We start from the raw sequence: 15610 nt of genomic DNA on the forward strand, positions 1-15610 counted from the left end.
ACTGCAACTGTACTTCCAACTCCCAAATCAACAACGACAAGTACAGGATCACATTCATTAGAATCCACATATATGATTGCAATGTATGTTCTTGCAGGTGTTGCCGGATTATTATTGCTTATTGTAATTATCCTACTTTGCAAATTAAATAAAGGCAAACGGTTATATGTTGTGTAATAATCTAACTTTGATTGATAGTCGAATAAATAGAAGTTGATCTCGTTACGATAATATTTTACATTTATCAAAATTTGCTGGTTGCTATAATGTTAAATGGGAAAATATTAAGTATTAACTTAAGTGTGGAATTGTTGGACTTTCAAAGTAACTTTCTGATTATAAGATCTTAAAGAAATTAAACACGTGCTTTTCTGTTTTCATAAAATTGGTTTAAAACCACGGCCAAATTTTAAATAAGTTACCATCGCTTTAAAGATCGAGATAACATGACTTTGTGTGCTAAGATTTCACTTTTAGATACCGCTACCATTTATCGCATAATATTTATAAAAATGTTTTGTTGGTCAGATTATGTAAGGGTTTGTAGTAGTTAAAAATTCGATTTATTCGTGGATGAGCTAAATAAAGGACATTGAAAACTAGCATGCATGCTTTGTTACTGCTACTTCTCTGATTTCTTAGAATAGCCATATCATGAAGTTTAAAAGTTGGCTTTTTAATAAGAAACATTTAATAATCAAGCAGTACACTGTATACCAGTAAAATGAGCTTATGGATCAATTTATATGAGTACGGAATATCTACTAATTCATAAATAACTTATAATTATGCTCGGTTAATTAGACAATAATATAGCCTAGAGTTATTAAATTTCTTGATATTAGAAAATATTTCTTGATAAGTGATGTTAATCAGTACTAGTTCAATTAAATATTTCAAGTTTAATGATATCCTATTACGCAAACTTACGTAGATTTTTCTACTAGCCTCATTGCATATTGAGCCCGCTAATAACCTGAGATCAGGAATAAGCAAATTGTTCTAAATTATAGTACTACTATTTCTTTATTAACATGGTTAATAATTATAAATCATAAAATATTCTGATGATAGCAGATTATTTAGCTACAGCATTAATATGTATGGTGGTTTGGTATTATCACTAAGATGACTAGAAAGAAATCACTAATGGCTTGAATCATTGACGGAAGAACAGAATACGTATATTTCGGTGATGAAATACTGCTTTAAAGATATAGAGCAAGTATAGCAGTCCAATAAAATTGTGAAACCTGCCTACAAGGATTAATAAATTGATTCCTATTTCAATTTCAACTTAATAGAATAAAATTTTCTTTCATATCGGATTGGAAGTAGAACGTTAAAACGATGCTTTAGACTAGAAGTTTTGAAGTAATTTCTATAGTTTTGGATTCTTGCATGTTCCGAAAAAAATTTAAGGTCTCAAGAGAAAGAATAATTCATTGCAAGCAGAGTTGCACTCCAACAAAATTTGACATTGATAATTTCTCCATTGTACCAAATACTAACAATATTGTTTTGATAATAAAAGATACGAAAGTTGGCATTTAAATACTCGAAATCAATTGATCAATGAATGCTACATTGAGGTAAATTATCCAACACCATTGATCCTTTGCATCTCTTTACACCGTAACTTTTTTGTTGGCCAATAGACTGAACCTGGACGCATGAAAGCTTTATTCCTTTAATGTGGTAATAAACGCATGTTTACTACCTAAAGATTAATATCGCGGCTTATATAAATACTAGTTAAATACCCGTTCAAATTTACGGGAAAAAATTACGAACTAAGCATTACATTAAAGGGAAATTCACAGCTAGATTATCCTTGTATATATAAATCACTTTCTGATTTAAGTATGAGCAATAGAGAAATTTCAACCGATCCCAAGGATAACAGCACCTCCATGAAAAAAAACTTCTATGCAACCTGTAGCTATGAAAGTTAGATGTAGATGTAATTCGACCGATCATGATTATTTAATAAATTCAATTATCTATATTGACGAATATTATTATTTCGCATTTCATGGATACATTTTTGGACGCATTGCAGGCTTACCTGCCATTAAGCATTGTCACGATAAAATGGACAACGATTTCGCTGATGATTGCAAGAAAATAAAACAGCTTTTCATGTAGTATCCGCTATATAAGTTCAATCAGTTCGATTACGGTGTCGTTTCTGGTTTTCCTTAAAGTTACAAGCATCATCATCTTACCCGAATAGCAGTTCTACTAACACTTTCTACTTTAATTATACTATGGTTCTTGCATCTACTTCATTGTAGTATAATTCAGATCATTTGTAGCATTTTATATACAGTACGTAAAAACTTTAACGATAATGGAGGCGTTTTATTGATCACTGCATTTCTCATGTGATCAATTACAATCATCGCTCGCCCTAAGCCTGATCGATGCTTACTCTACTTTAAATAATTGATTACGATTGATTCTTGGTATTTTTATTAAGTTATCATCGATGTGTTGAACTACATTATACAACGATACTACTCTATCGCTATACAGATAACGCTGCAAGTTCATGTTATTTTTCTTGTTGCCATGTTGTATTATAACTTCCAGGTTTACCTTCATAAATTTCATTTTAATGTAGTAGTGCTCTAGCTGTTAATCCATGCTGCTGCTTCATACCTTATTTACCCCTCGTTATCCCAGTTAGTAAACTTTTAGGTTAACATGAAAATTTTCAGTTTTTCTCTAAGTTGATAAGTATAAGGAGAATTTGAACAGAACAGTAATTCGCGATTATGCTGGTATTGTATGTTAAGATGTCTTTTCTATGGACTTTTATGCTCCTGAAGTTCGCCATGTACCAGTAAAATGAACTGATGAAAGATATTCAAACCTGTTAATTCGTAAATGTCTTATAATTACACTCGAAAAATAATAAAAAATAGTTTAGCTCAGGGCTATTAAATTATTTGATATTAAAGATTACTTTTGGATAAGTGATCTTGATCAGTAGCAAATTCAATTAAATTTTTTTATTTTTGATGGAATCACGATGTACGTAATCCCACTTGAGTAATTTTTTAACCTGGATTATTTCATATTGAGCGCATTACATAACCTGAGATCTGGAACAAGCAAAGTGTTTTAAGTTAGAGAATCATACTGTCTTTTATGATTAACATTGCTAACAATTATAAACTGTTCTGGTGATAGCTGATTATTTAGCTACTATACTAATTTATGTCATTTTATGGTACTGCTACTAAGATAACTAGAAAGAAATCAAAAATGATTCAAATCATTAATGAAAGAACAGTAGCCCTCTACTTTAGTAAGGAAGCAATGTTTTAAGAACGTAGAGCGAGTATAGCAGTCCACTAAAATTGTTAGATCAGCCAACAAGGATTAATAATTTGATTCTCACTTCAATATCGACAGAATAAATATAATTTTCACTTCCATATCGAATTGGAAGTAGACGTTAATACGACACTTTCGATTAGAAGTTATGAGGTAATTTCTATAATTATCGTTTTCTTGCTTGAAGTGAAAGAAACTTTAAGATTTCATATACTACTAACACTACATTATTAGTGCTGCCTGTCTTCATTTACAATGGGCGGAGCTGAAAATGCTGATAAATCATTTCGTTTCTATAGCTTAGAAGATTAGATGACCTTGTTCATGATTGATGAATCAGGAAGTCTTACTAGGCGATTTAAAATATTTAGAATGTAGGTCGATGCTCAAGTTCCGTTTCTTCAAAATAGTCGTTCATCAAACGATTTAGTAGAAGAGGAAGTTTATAGTTATCTAACAGGAGCAATTTCTAGAATCAGCATTCAACTCTTTTGTTAGCAATATATAACCAATTACGAGATCTAATTATTTGTCATACTTAAAGGTAATACAAATTTGAAAATGAAGAGTAGAATAGAAAAGAATTATTTTAGAAGGGATCATTGGAAGTTGCAATTAGAAATGAGCTTGATGCCATCATTCAGTACGGCATAGTGCCATAAAACATGTCGATTTCGTATTTCGTAAAGCTTGGATTCATGGTTGGCAAGGTAGCTAACCAACGCCCGCGCATTCGTGTATTATGTCAGGTTCTAAAGCTAGTTGAAGTTGTAATCGTAATGTAAATAAGATTAATAGTACACAGTCTTCTCTTAATTGATTACCTTACCCAATAGGATTGGCCAATTTTGCTATTTTTATGTGCACGTAAATAAAGAGCATTATTGTCACAGAATGAGTTATAAGTTAATTAATAACTAATAAATCTCTTCAAGAAATCTGCCGTAAGGATTCTGGAAATAAATCCTACCAAACAAGCATTCGCTAACCAATGGTTATTAACAGCGAATATGACAGTCGATGCAAATTGTAATGCGAGGGAATACAGGATAAACACATCATTATCACTACTTGATAGATTACCATAGCAAATCTATCAAAATGGTTTATGATCGCCGTTATCTAACAGTAAGGATATGATAAAGGATGCTCTTGTCAAAGAATCAATTGTAAATCAATTATTGGCTGATAGAATAATTAGCATCAATCAGGTGATCAGGGACAAGTTCGGACAAATAAATAACATTAGTCACGACAGGGCTGTATATGCGTAAATTGAACATGTGGCCATTTGTAGGTTTGTAACTCCGCTTCTGTTTAAGAAATTAAAAAAATCTTTCCTTTTAGAACTAGTTCTATCATCAATAAATAGCGCTATGCCGGTGGTACTATTTAGTGGATCCTTCTCGAACAATCGTGGTTCTACGGTAACTCATCTCAGTGTTGTGCTCATTTTAATGACAGATAAATTGGATGCAATTGATAATAATAATATTACAACAGGACGACAATGTCCCTAAGCTTCCACGAGTGGATTGCAGTCAAACAGTGTCCAACATAATGGAAGCCAACCAATCAAAGATTTGCCAAAATATGCCAATATCAGTCATGCGTCAAAAATTGGTAGAATATTCAGTCATTGAGGAAGACAGTTTGCAACAAACGAATGAGAGTAGTGATGATGATAACGAAATGGCAAATTTAATATTGGAGAAGTTGGAAAATAGCGGAGATCGAGGGTTTTATATCTTTTGCAATATACTAAAGGAGCAATCGGATGAGCAACTCCGATTACTTGGCTTCCAACTTAGCGATGAAGCAAAGCAAACCATGGGCCTTTCGAATGATGGTACCCTATTGCATAGAATTGTATTTTGAATATTGAATGATTATAATATTGGCTGAATTTTATATAGATGCATTTGTGATTTTCTGTATCTGATTGTTTCGTTTTTACTTGATGTTTTCATACAAGTTCTGTTAGATCATATTGATAAACATAAATGCTATTTATGTATCACACTATAACAACTTTACTGAATTTTCTGATGCTAAATTCATGTTCGTCATATCAATGATTTGTTAAAATGCATTAAGATAGTCGGCATCATTTCGTATCAGTTACAGATAGCTATCCGATACCTTTGCTAAATATCAGTTTATGATAGTGTTTAAACAAAATGATCGTATCTAATCTATATCATATCATTCTCAACAATCTTTTATCACTTACAGACCTCCTGCGAAATGTTCCTCCTTTACCACAACATCATTTTATCGTACGAAACGATTTTGCTAATCAAACTGCAATTGCAATTATGAAAATTCACGCAAGCGGTGGTAGACTACTCGTTCATGGTCCTTCTGGCACAGGTAAAACTGTTGCCGTAAGTAACTCTTTACAATATGTCATTAGACAGAAGGAGCAATTTCTACCTCATGGCGTCTACTGGGTTAAAATTGGTAAGTTTACATAACGTCAATTCGATCAAGTGAAATTGCTACTTTAATTTGAATGTATTGCTGCTGGCATGTTATAAGACGGAAATTACATCATTAGATATTTTGGTTCAGTTTTCAAAATCAGATTTAAAATTTTAAACGTGTTTCTTCTTTAAATTGCACAGGTAAGGTAGATGAACAGAAATTGTTTGGAATACTGTATAATTTGGCAACTAAGCTGAGAATCAAACCGCAAACTTTTCCGAACTTAAAGAAGCTTAATCAGGCAATCTCTAGTCATTTTGTGGGTAAACAATACAATTCTACGCTGATTACATTACGATGATTGTGCCAATTGCCTATGAAAACAACTATTCTATCATTTTTATAATGATAAAGTTATTCAATATGCGGATATGACAATAATGGTAGAAAAATAACTTTACGATTTTTTTCAAAATTATAGTGAATTCGGATTTATCCTTTACCTTATTCGTCTTTGATGAAGTGGAAGAGTCATCCTATTTGAATTATTTAACATTCGCTAAAAATTGTGTCGTTATTTCTACCCAGTCTAATCAAGCTATGGTTGAAAAATTCGATTACATTACTCAATCTCAGGCTAGTTTCCTAGTCGATATATAAGTTTAGCCTCGCTAACTCTGCTTAGGTGTAGTAAAAGTGCTTAATAAATTGATAACTTAGCTTATACGAGTAAATCCATATCGTATTACAATAGTTTTCTAGCTTAAGTAGCTATATGTATGCGATTAATGCTCTTGTGATAATAATTATAATAGGAGAGCTTTACCCAACAAGAGGCTTCACAGATAATAGCCTCATTTCAAGAAAGTGGGAAAACGGAACCATGGATTAACGATGACGTAGTGAAAAAAGTAGTAGAAAAGTACCGATCAAGTCCGCAAGCAATCGCTTTAATCGGTGGGACTCAACTGTCATCCTTAGACGAATGGTTAGATATTCAAAAATTTACAGAATCGGAACCGGTAACCACATTTTCACATACTTTTTTCACCATGGTCATGAATAAACTACCTACAAAGACAAGGGAATTGTTTTCCTTGCTGGGTGTATGTTACAGAGTTGAAATTCCCATTTCCACTGTCGCTATAATATGGAATCTACCGGTTAATGAAGTATCAGTCATACTGCAAGAATTACATCGACGATCATTGCTATTTTATTTTAGTAGCAGTAATAAAAGGTAAAAATAATAACAGCTAATAAACGTAAACCATACTTATGGAATCAGGCATTTATACTGAAACAAAATAATCTCTATCTGGGCATCTAAGTATCAAAATATATTTACTAAATCATCTCAATCATACGGAATTATCACATGATATTATATTACATGAAGTAAAAGTCGTTACTCATAAATAGAAATATCAGATTGCAAGGTCATCATGAAATGGGATCTAAATTGATCATTCAAGAGGGAATTTTAAATTTTCATTTCGCTTCCGCTTAATTTCGTGTCTTATTAACTATCTGTTACCGAATAATTACAATTTATTTATAATCATCGAGTAGATATTACTAATTGAATTTTACGCTAAAATTTGTAGGGGTTACTGTCAAATCAATAACTTGATCTTGGACTATTTTCAGCAACCTTCTAATTCGACGTATGTTTCATCTGAGTTTATCAGAAATCTGCATCGTAATGTAATTAACCGATATCAATTACATTGCGATGAAAATTGGATAATACAAAATGATGATGGTTACTTTTATCGCTATTTTATTAATCATCTGATGGCTGCTGAAAAAGATGATATAATTCAGCAAATTTTATCCAATGTTGAATGGATTAACAATCTGTTACAATTACTAAAACAGTCTTCACTTTTATATGCTTACTTGGATCATGTTCAAGACTATTTGAATAGTAAGGTAAACTAATTGTATAAGATTAATTTTATTTGTTGAATACTTCCTCCATAGAAGTTGATGCGTTGATGCACACTTGAGAAATATTGTCTTTAAATTTTTAAAGAGAGAGAGTCTAAATTATTCTTTCATTTTTTGTAAATTTAGAATATCATAGATATAGCACAATAGCTTCGCAACTAGTAAATGAGTTTGAAAGCTTTTCCTATTGATTGATATTTGCAGACATGCCGATGCGTTTCTGTAGCCCTTAGAAATGTTTTTGTAACATATTTAAGCACATTCGCTTTATAAAAGTCTTTAAAATTTTGTAAAACTGGACTGTTTTAAATCAATGATATAATTAAACTAAGGCTGAAAATTTTTAAACAGAATTTAGATTCGACCTCCAAGCCATTAGAATTCTTGAGAAAATACGAAATATTTCTACAGGGAAGTTGCCCTGATTTATTGCAGTTAATTTTAGATTTTGCACCTAGTGATAATCCCCTCTATCAACAAGCATACGAAAGCGCCTATCGATTAAGTGAGGAAGGGAAAGGCCTTTACATGAAATTAAGGTTGAAATAAATCTTTACTAATTTTCCTATTCAATGTTGGCAGATTTTGAAAAAGAGTTTTTATATATCTGTAGGCTAATGTTTATCTATCTTATGATGCATAGCTATACCCAAAGTAGGAAAGCTGATAAGTTCTATGATATACAGAATTTGCCTAAGGAAGAAGATGTGAATGTAAATGAATCAATTTAACTTTATTTAAGTTCCTTTTCATGTCATTGTCGTATGCTACATTTAATTTAGAGTAGATACACAAATACAGTGTACATAATCTCCCTTATATTAATCAAAGCCTAACTTACATAGCGAAAGGAAATAATGATATATCTATTTTTGAGTATTGAATTGTTGATATTCTTCGTAGTTAATGGAATTGGTTATCGAAAGAGGTAACACATATACCCCGTTTGAAGGCAGAATTTATCAATTTGCAGAGAGTTTCGATCATAAAATCAAAGCGCGTGGATTTGGCCCAGTAAGCAATTCATCAATTTTGCCCATGTACCTGGCTATGTTTTATGTATCATATTGTTTTTGTATAAATCGAGGAGAAGGAAGATTGTTATGCGTTAATAGTACAATACTTTTAGGAATCTATTTAGAATATATGCGACAAATGTTTTTAAATGTTCACGCTATAGCGGTTAAGTAAATGACAATGATTTTTTGATATAGAGCACTTTTTCTCCTTTACGAAAGAAATGGTCATTAGAAAATTTATTAACTGATAATGTAGCAAGAATACTTATCGATAAGATGCCATTTTCTGCACTAGCTCACTCTTCATTGCAATGGAGACAGCATTTACTGTTTGTTGATGCAATATTTCAAAATTAATTAATATTCTTTTCGTTAAAAATTTTTTCTTCATTGCAATACAGGCAATAATTGCTGTTTTTTTTGAAAAGTCATAAATTATGAAAGTAGTAATAAGTTTCTGTAAGGCAGTTATATTTTTTTTAAGATAGGCTGGCATAATCGCTAGCATATGCAATATTACTGTATTTATTAGTAAGACACCATAAAAATGTATCATTAATTTTAAATTACGATTTTTGGACAGCATTTATTCTTTTTTGCAATATGTTAGTTATTACTATTTATTGATGCTATGTTACTATGATTTCTAGCGCTACGGGATGAATCTGTACCAATACAGTTGGGATGTTATTTCTGTTGAAGAAGGATTGCAATTGCCATTTATTCTTCAAAATGGCGAAAAAGCAATACACTTAGAGGCTTGTACCATCCAGTTTCTTGAAAAAAGCAATACGTCGTTTATGACTATTTCTGCAGAAAAGCATCAATTGCATGTGAGAAAATAACTTAGTCTTTAATCGGATTTAAATTAGACAGTAACTGTTAGTAAATTCGCTAATGATACTCTAAATTTGGCTTAGCTACAACTTTAGAATGGACGAGATAGAATAATTCCTTGCTTTAGATTCAATCTTATCATATGTTCTTACGCTCAATTTTCAAGACTCTAAGTTGTAAAAAGCATTATTAATAGTATCATCCAACGATGTTAAATATTAAAAGATTTAGCTTTATTTATATCGTAAGACGGTTAACCTAGACTTATCAAAATTTTTTATCTAAATGACGATAGCTATGGGAAATAAAAGATGGAATGATTCATTGCAGACGAAGTTCTACCAATACAGAATTTTACATTAACAACTTTTCCTTTGTACCAGACACAACAAATATACTAGTAGCAATGGAAAGATATCAAAGATGGAATATGTATATGCCCAAAGATTTGATCAACGAATGCTATATTGAGGTCAACTATTCTACACTAATTATATGTAGTGTACAGTAGTTTCTTATTATCCCTTTGAAGGCATTTCATAATCTTGACTTCTCTACTGCACTAACATACGAGTACTTCTATCTCAAGATTAATATCTCAGTATATTATACGTACCGTACTAATTAGTCCAGATCAAGCTTAATAAATTCATTTATCCTTTCAGGTTTGGACTTTGGAAAATCTTCAGCCTATCTCAAAGATAACAGTACCTGCTCGAATTAATAGTTCACTTAAACCTCTGACTGGAAAGCCTGATCCAAGCAATCATCTAATATCTTATGTTGGTCATTTTGATGATAGCCATTATTTAATATCTTATGGAGGCTTGGGCGGCTTACTATCGATTAAAGATTGTCAAGATAAAACAGAGAAAGATTTTGCTGATCATTGGTCTAAAATGTTTAAGATAATTCATAATAATTACACTCACCTTGCTATATCAAAAGACAAGAAATATTTGGCTGTTCTGACCTATTTTGGAGATGTTCTGGTAGGCATACCGTAGCAAAAGGACTATTAGAAGTCTTAAGCTATTTAGAATATGCTATAACATTGATTGCTTAAATTAAGGCACTGTAACCAGTTTTAATCCAATTTATGAATCTTGTAGATATGCAGTAGTTCTGTCTTTTTGTGTGCTATAACTCATCTTTAAAGCTCCTCCGCCTAGTATTGCTTCATGCCATAAGTAGGATCCCGTTCTTATCCAAAAGTTTATGATAAATTCAAATATATTACCTTGGTACTGCATAATGAGCTGAAATAGGGTAGCTCCATGTGCATATCCGTACGATTTGTTTCGTGTTTTATTTATTACTTTAGTTTGTAGTAACTTTTTAAAGCCAATTTGACCATGTTAAATTGTTACTCAATGGTGATATAGTAACTATTCATCCAATATCATACTGCGATTTTCGTAAAATTATCTTCCTTGTTCTAATGAGCTCCCTCTTTCCGTCTTAGCATGTTTCCAACCTTACTCTGATAAACTTAAACATTTAACAACAATTTCTTGTTAGCCTGACTGCTTTCTAATTATTTTTGATCACCTCATTCATTTTAGATCTATCAAGTTAGTGCTGATGAGGTTATATATTACTCCTTCATTGAATGTCAATTTGGTAGTTCCCAGATATTTTTTGTAGATGACAGTTACAATATTATGGCCGACTTTGGAAACTCTCGCCTTTATTACACCTTTCCCAGTAAGTCTTACAACGATTAATAATAACTATAGTTGAGAAAGATTTCCTCAAATTATTTCTGAGCTTGGTGGTGCATTCTACTTTTAAGCTACACAAAAATCAATGCCACCTCATAGACTTGCTAATGCCGATAGAAATTGCAATTCCCAAGTTCCCAAGCAAAAGATTGTTAATAATGCGCTAGTTCTGGTGGAAATGATCAAAGATGATGATGAATTGCAGCTAAAGGTTTGTCATTATGCTGGTAAAATATGGAATTATGGATTCTATCATTACTACATGTTTCTACAACTAATGAAAGACGAGCAATTGGGTCCTAATCTGGAAATGTTTGTTAATACAACAGGTTCACAGAGGCGATCGTTTAGAAGAAGTTACCTTCCATAATTTCGGCTCTCATTATAAATCGACTTTTATGTCGAAAGATCACTCCACTGTCGACTTCTTTCTGTTTGACGATTTCCCATATATTTTACTGATTGAAGTTTATGGTTGCAACGATAAAGATTGCTTAAAAGATCAAAATGAGAGACATTTTCACTGCTTTCAAAGTGTAAGTTACAGTCTAAATTGACATTAAGGTATCGAATCATGCAAAATTGGCTGTTATAACACGGTACCATTGACGATGTTTTTAATATTCCTAATGATTCCGCTTACTACTGATTTCATCTACCAGTTATTATCTTCTCCCCCTATTGAAGTATAACAATTATTTTGCAATAATTTCTACATCCACAGTTTAGTTGCACTCTTACGGTGGCCGAGAACACTGTAGAGGAAGTTTGCACGCTGTAGAGCATGTTTTTACTGTAACATGGTGGCCCTTCTCGGCCACCGTACACTCTGTTGCAAATGCTGAATAGGATACCTAGATATGAACGTGGAAGTTATCATCATCCAGTTTGCTATTCCCACCGTAATAGCGTAGATTGCTTTTGTAAACTATTAATCTAACTCTAGTTGGGAAAGTAGTTGATGTTATATGTTAGTATCACACACTACTAGTGACAGAGTAAGTCCACATACGCCAGTGCTAACGAAGAGCGCCTCTTACTGACTTAAAGAGACGACATTAGCTATATCACTAAATAAATCAGTTCCAACGACTGAATACTATATTACAGTTATAGCATCACTGATAGTATAGACGAGGTGGTCAGAGAATTCCTACTATTTATTACTGAAAAAATCTTGACAACCAAGATTAGTCTTGACGATTCAATAGCAATTGACAAATTAGTTGACAAACTAGCCCACTAACTAAGTAAAACGTGATTTCAGGCACCAGTCTTTTATAGTCTCGTCAGAAGCTCCTGAAGCACACAAAGTAAGACTATCTTTCTAGAGTTATATGAATTATTATAAATATTGCCAGTGCAGACTTTATAGAAGATAATTAATTAATAACCTTTATTATTAAGAACTAATAATAAACTAATAAAGAGCTTAACTCTTCACATAAAATGACAATTTAATACCTTAATAATATAATTCATTAATGAAATCAATTGTCAACTATACTACCAGAGAATTATCATATTAATAGCTAACAAATTGTAACAGTTAGCAAAGGTGTTAGCTTTGCTCTATGAAAATGTAAAGAATTATATCAGACTAAACTTAACGATGAACAACTTTCAGGATCTGTTTTGCTTACGATACTAAATCATAAACACCATTGCAGTCTCCATTTTCGCTCGGCTTGCCTACTTCTATCAAATAAGCAAAATTTTAATTTTTTCATAGCATTAAATCATGAACGCAATTAAAGTCAAATTCTCATTGCTAGTCTTATGGTATCAATAGACAACTTTTAAGATTTGCCTTCCTTGCTCCATTAAATCATTAATGCAATGACAGTGGTTATATTTCACTTTGCTTGTCTAGATCTACTGATAGACAACTTTTAGAATTACTATTACTTGCAGCATTAATTAATTAAGGTTATCTTTCTTCATTTGTCATAAACATAATGGAAGATGTTGATAATCTTATTTTATGTTATAGCTGAGAAGATTCGACGATCTGGATCATGATTTATGGGTTAATGAAGTCTTGGTGAACGATTTCAAATATAAAGAATTTCAGCCTCTTCCCGAGGAAGAGATATCCCCTTTCTTAATGGATGCCACACCAGAGCAAACAGCAGAAATCCAACGTTACAGTTTCCTAAAAAACGCAAGGCCTAACATTAAATTTCAATCCTTATATCGTCAGTATGATAACCAAGTAATGATCATGATTACGGTGAGAATTAGCTGCATATTATAATTAACCCACATAATTACATCAATAAATCTTTCCTAACAAAATAGGCATGCACGAGACTAAAAGCCAACTAGGCTTTATTAATTTAAACTCTATTAATAATTTTTTACCATTCTAAATACTGCTAGCAATTTACTGCATATTTTAATATAATTAAAAAAAGTGGCTTGGAATTACAGTATGTTAACGTCGTAGTAAAATTAAGCTTCGTCATCTTATGTTAGGAAAGTCGACGACTAATCATCTTGTTCATGAATGCAACAAATGGCGTTATCACTGCTAAACACGTGGAAGAGATCAATGAGAGTACTCCAGAAATTGCTTATTTAGCAGATGAAAACTTTGTTCTTTATGATGAATCCAATGAACAAGAATACTCTGACGACGAAAGATTCTTCACGGTATGATAACTACTTATGCATCAATATTTATTGATGCCAATTTGAAAACATGGATGATATCTACGCTTATCCCGTTCATGAACGCCGTCTAATTTTCTTTGGATTAATTACGAATTTTTACGGTCTTTACAACATTTAATAAGCTGTATAATTCCAATACACTTAGCTTAGTCAATCTCGACTATACGACCATAACATTCTAGAAATCAAGATTAGGAGATTTTATCCAATCAGATATTGATTAAAATCGTCTGGATTCTTGACGTGAAAATGTTTACTATGTATTTGCAACTCTATTCTTAGCTGCACAACACAAGTAGAATGGACTATTACAGCTCTAAAGATGTTTACGTTTATGCTTCTCCTAGATCTAGAACTGCAATCAACATTGCAACATTTTACCATTTTTTTGCTAGTATGAATATTATAATTAGCTACTTATATTTTGACCAGCTGTGTACAATTTAATATAGTACTGCAATTGCTGAGATATGGGCTCACCCGTAGGCCGTAGCCAATATGTTGCATTTTTATATATTGAAATTTAAAGCCTGCTGAGACTGCAATAAAATCGAATAATCAGATTTCTTACGCTTAATTGTAGCATAATATCATGCAAAATATCATAAAACTTCAATCTTTGGACCTGTGAATGCATAATATAGTAGAAGTAATTAGCTAGAAAAGCATTAACAAAAATTCCGACATCTTCATATAAGTGTGTTGCTATCACTTGTCCAATTTATTGATTTCCTATCAGTTTTGGATAGTAATGTACTCTTTAATATGTATCATAATTTAAATTGAAATCGATTTTGTCAAGGGATATGATTTATACTTATGCTTATATCTGTTTCATAGAAATACAGTATGCAAGCTGGCAATATTCAAGCTGTGCAGCGTGTTAAAGCCAAAATATGCGATGAAGAAGAAATGCCGGTTTCTTCTTATTGCAAAATGACCATTTCTGATGACAACAAAGATGTCCAGTTGACCGATATTCTCTTAGTTGACGATGATGATAAAATCAAGGAACAATTTGGATTAACAGACTGGAGAATTTCTGTAAGTAATGTTGTTCTCTTGCATTCTGTAGCTCGGGGCAAGGCTCCATCCTATCGATTCGTAACTTCTCTGATTAACATAGACTTACTTTTGTAAATTGAATCTTGCATAGAAAATGGAAAAATGTTGCCGTGTTTTAGGTGTCTTGATTCGTAAAGGAAATCAAGCTTTGGTATGTTTTTCAACGTTGTTTGCCTGTAGCACTTGAAACATTAAGTGGCTTTGTATAGGTTTTAAGCTTAAACCAACCCATTCTCAATGACCTTATTCTGTGTTGAAAAGGTATCTCGCAAACCTTGGCAAGGCAGTTATAATCAAGCTACTTTCTATGCAGGCGATCGAAAAATCTATTGCGAATCAATTCCTTGTCACCTACCTCATTTATGGGATAAAAAGTATACCATTACAACTGAGGGTAATGGAATTGAATTCTATGATAATGCAACGTTGCAGCTAAAAAAGAAGTATTCGCCGACTTATTTTTCTAATGAATATATCACTTCTGTTCAAGCAAGTCCTGATGGTAAAATAATTACTTTTACACAGCCTCATGGTTGCTTGAATATTATTAAAGCGATCTTTTAA

At 32.1% G+C, this 15610-nt stretch overlaps 1 protein-coding gene across 1 annotated transcript; it reads left to right on the top strand.

Annotated features, from left to right (window-relative positions):
* Positions 1-4905: 4905 nt before the first annotated feature.
* TRIADDRAFT_61935 (uncharacterized protein) lies at positions 4906-15610 on the top strand (the record flags this gene model as incomplete). Its single annotated transcript, XM_002117865.1, has 20 exons — positions 4906-5194; positions 5581-5808; positions 5973-6095; positions 6254-6375; positions 6588-7012; positions 7380-7707; positions 8077-8264; positions 8369-8438; positions 8629-8739; positions 9395-9577; positions 9877-10053; positions 10247-10573; positions 11147-11288; positions 11377-11516; positions 11635-11841; positions 13299-13538; positions 13784-13960; positions 14822-15025; positions 15138-15197; positions 15308-15610. The coding sequence occupies 20 exons, from the start codon at positions 4906-4908 to the stop codon at positions 15608-15610; spliced, it is 4044 nt and encodes a 1347-aa protein (XP_002117901.1).

This window comes from Trichoplax adhaerens, genomic scaffold (assembly GCF_000150275.1).
Source record: "Trichoplax adhaerens TRIADscaffold_32 genomic scaffold, whole genome shotgun sequence".
Taxonomy (NCBI): Eukaryota; Metazoa; Placozoa; class Uniplacotomia; order Trichoplacea; family Trichoplacidae; genus Trichoplax; species Trichoplax adhaerens.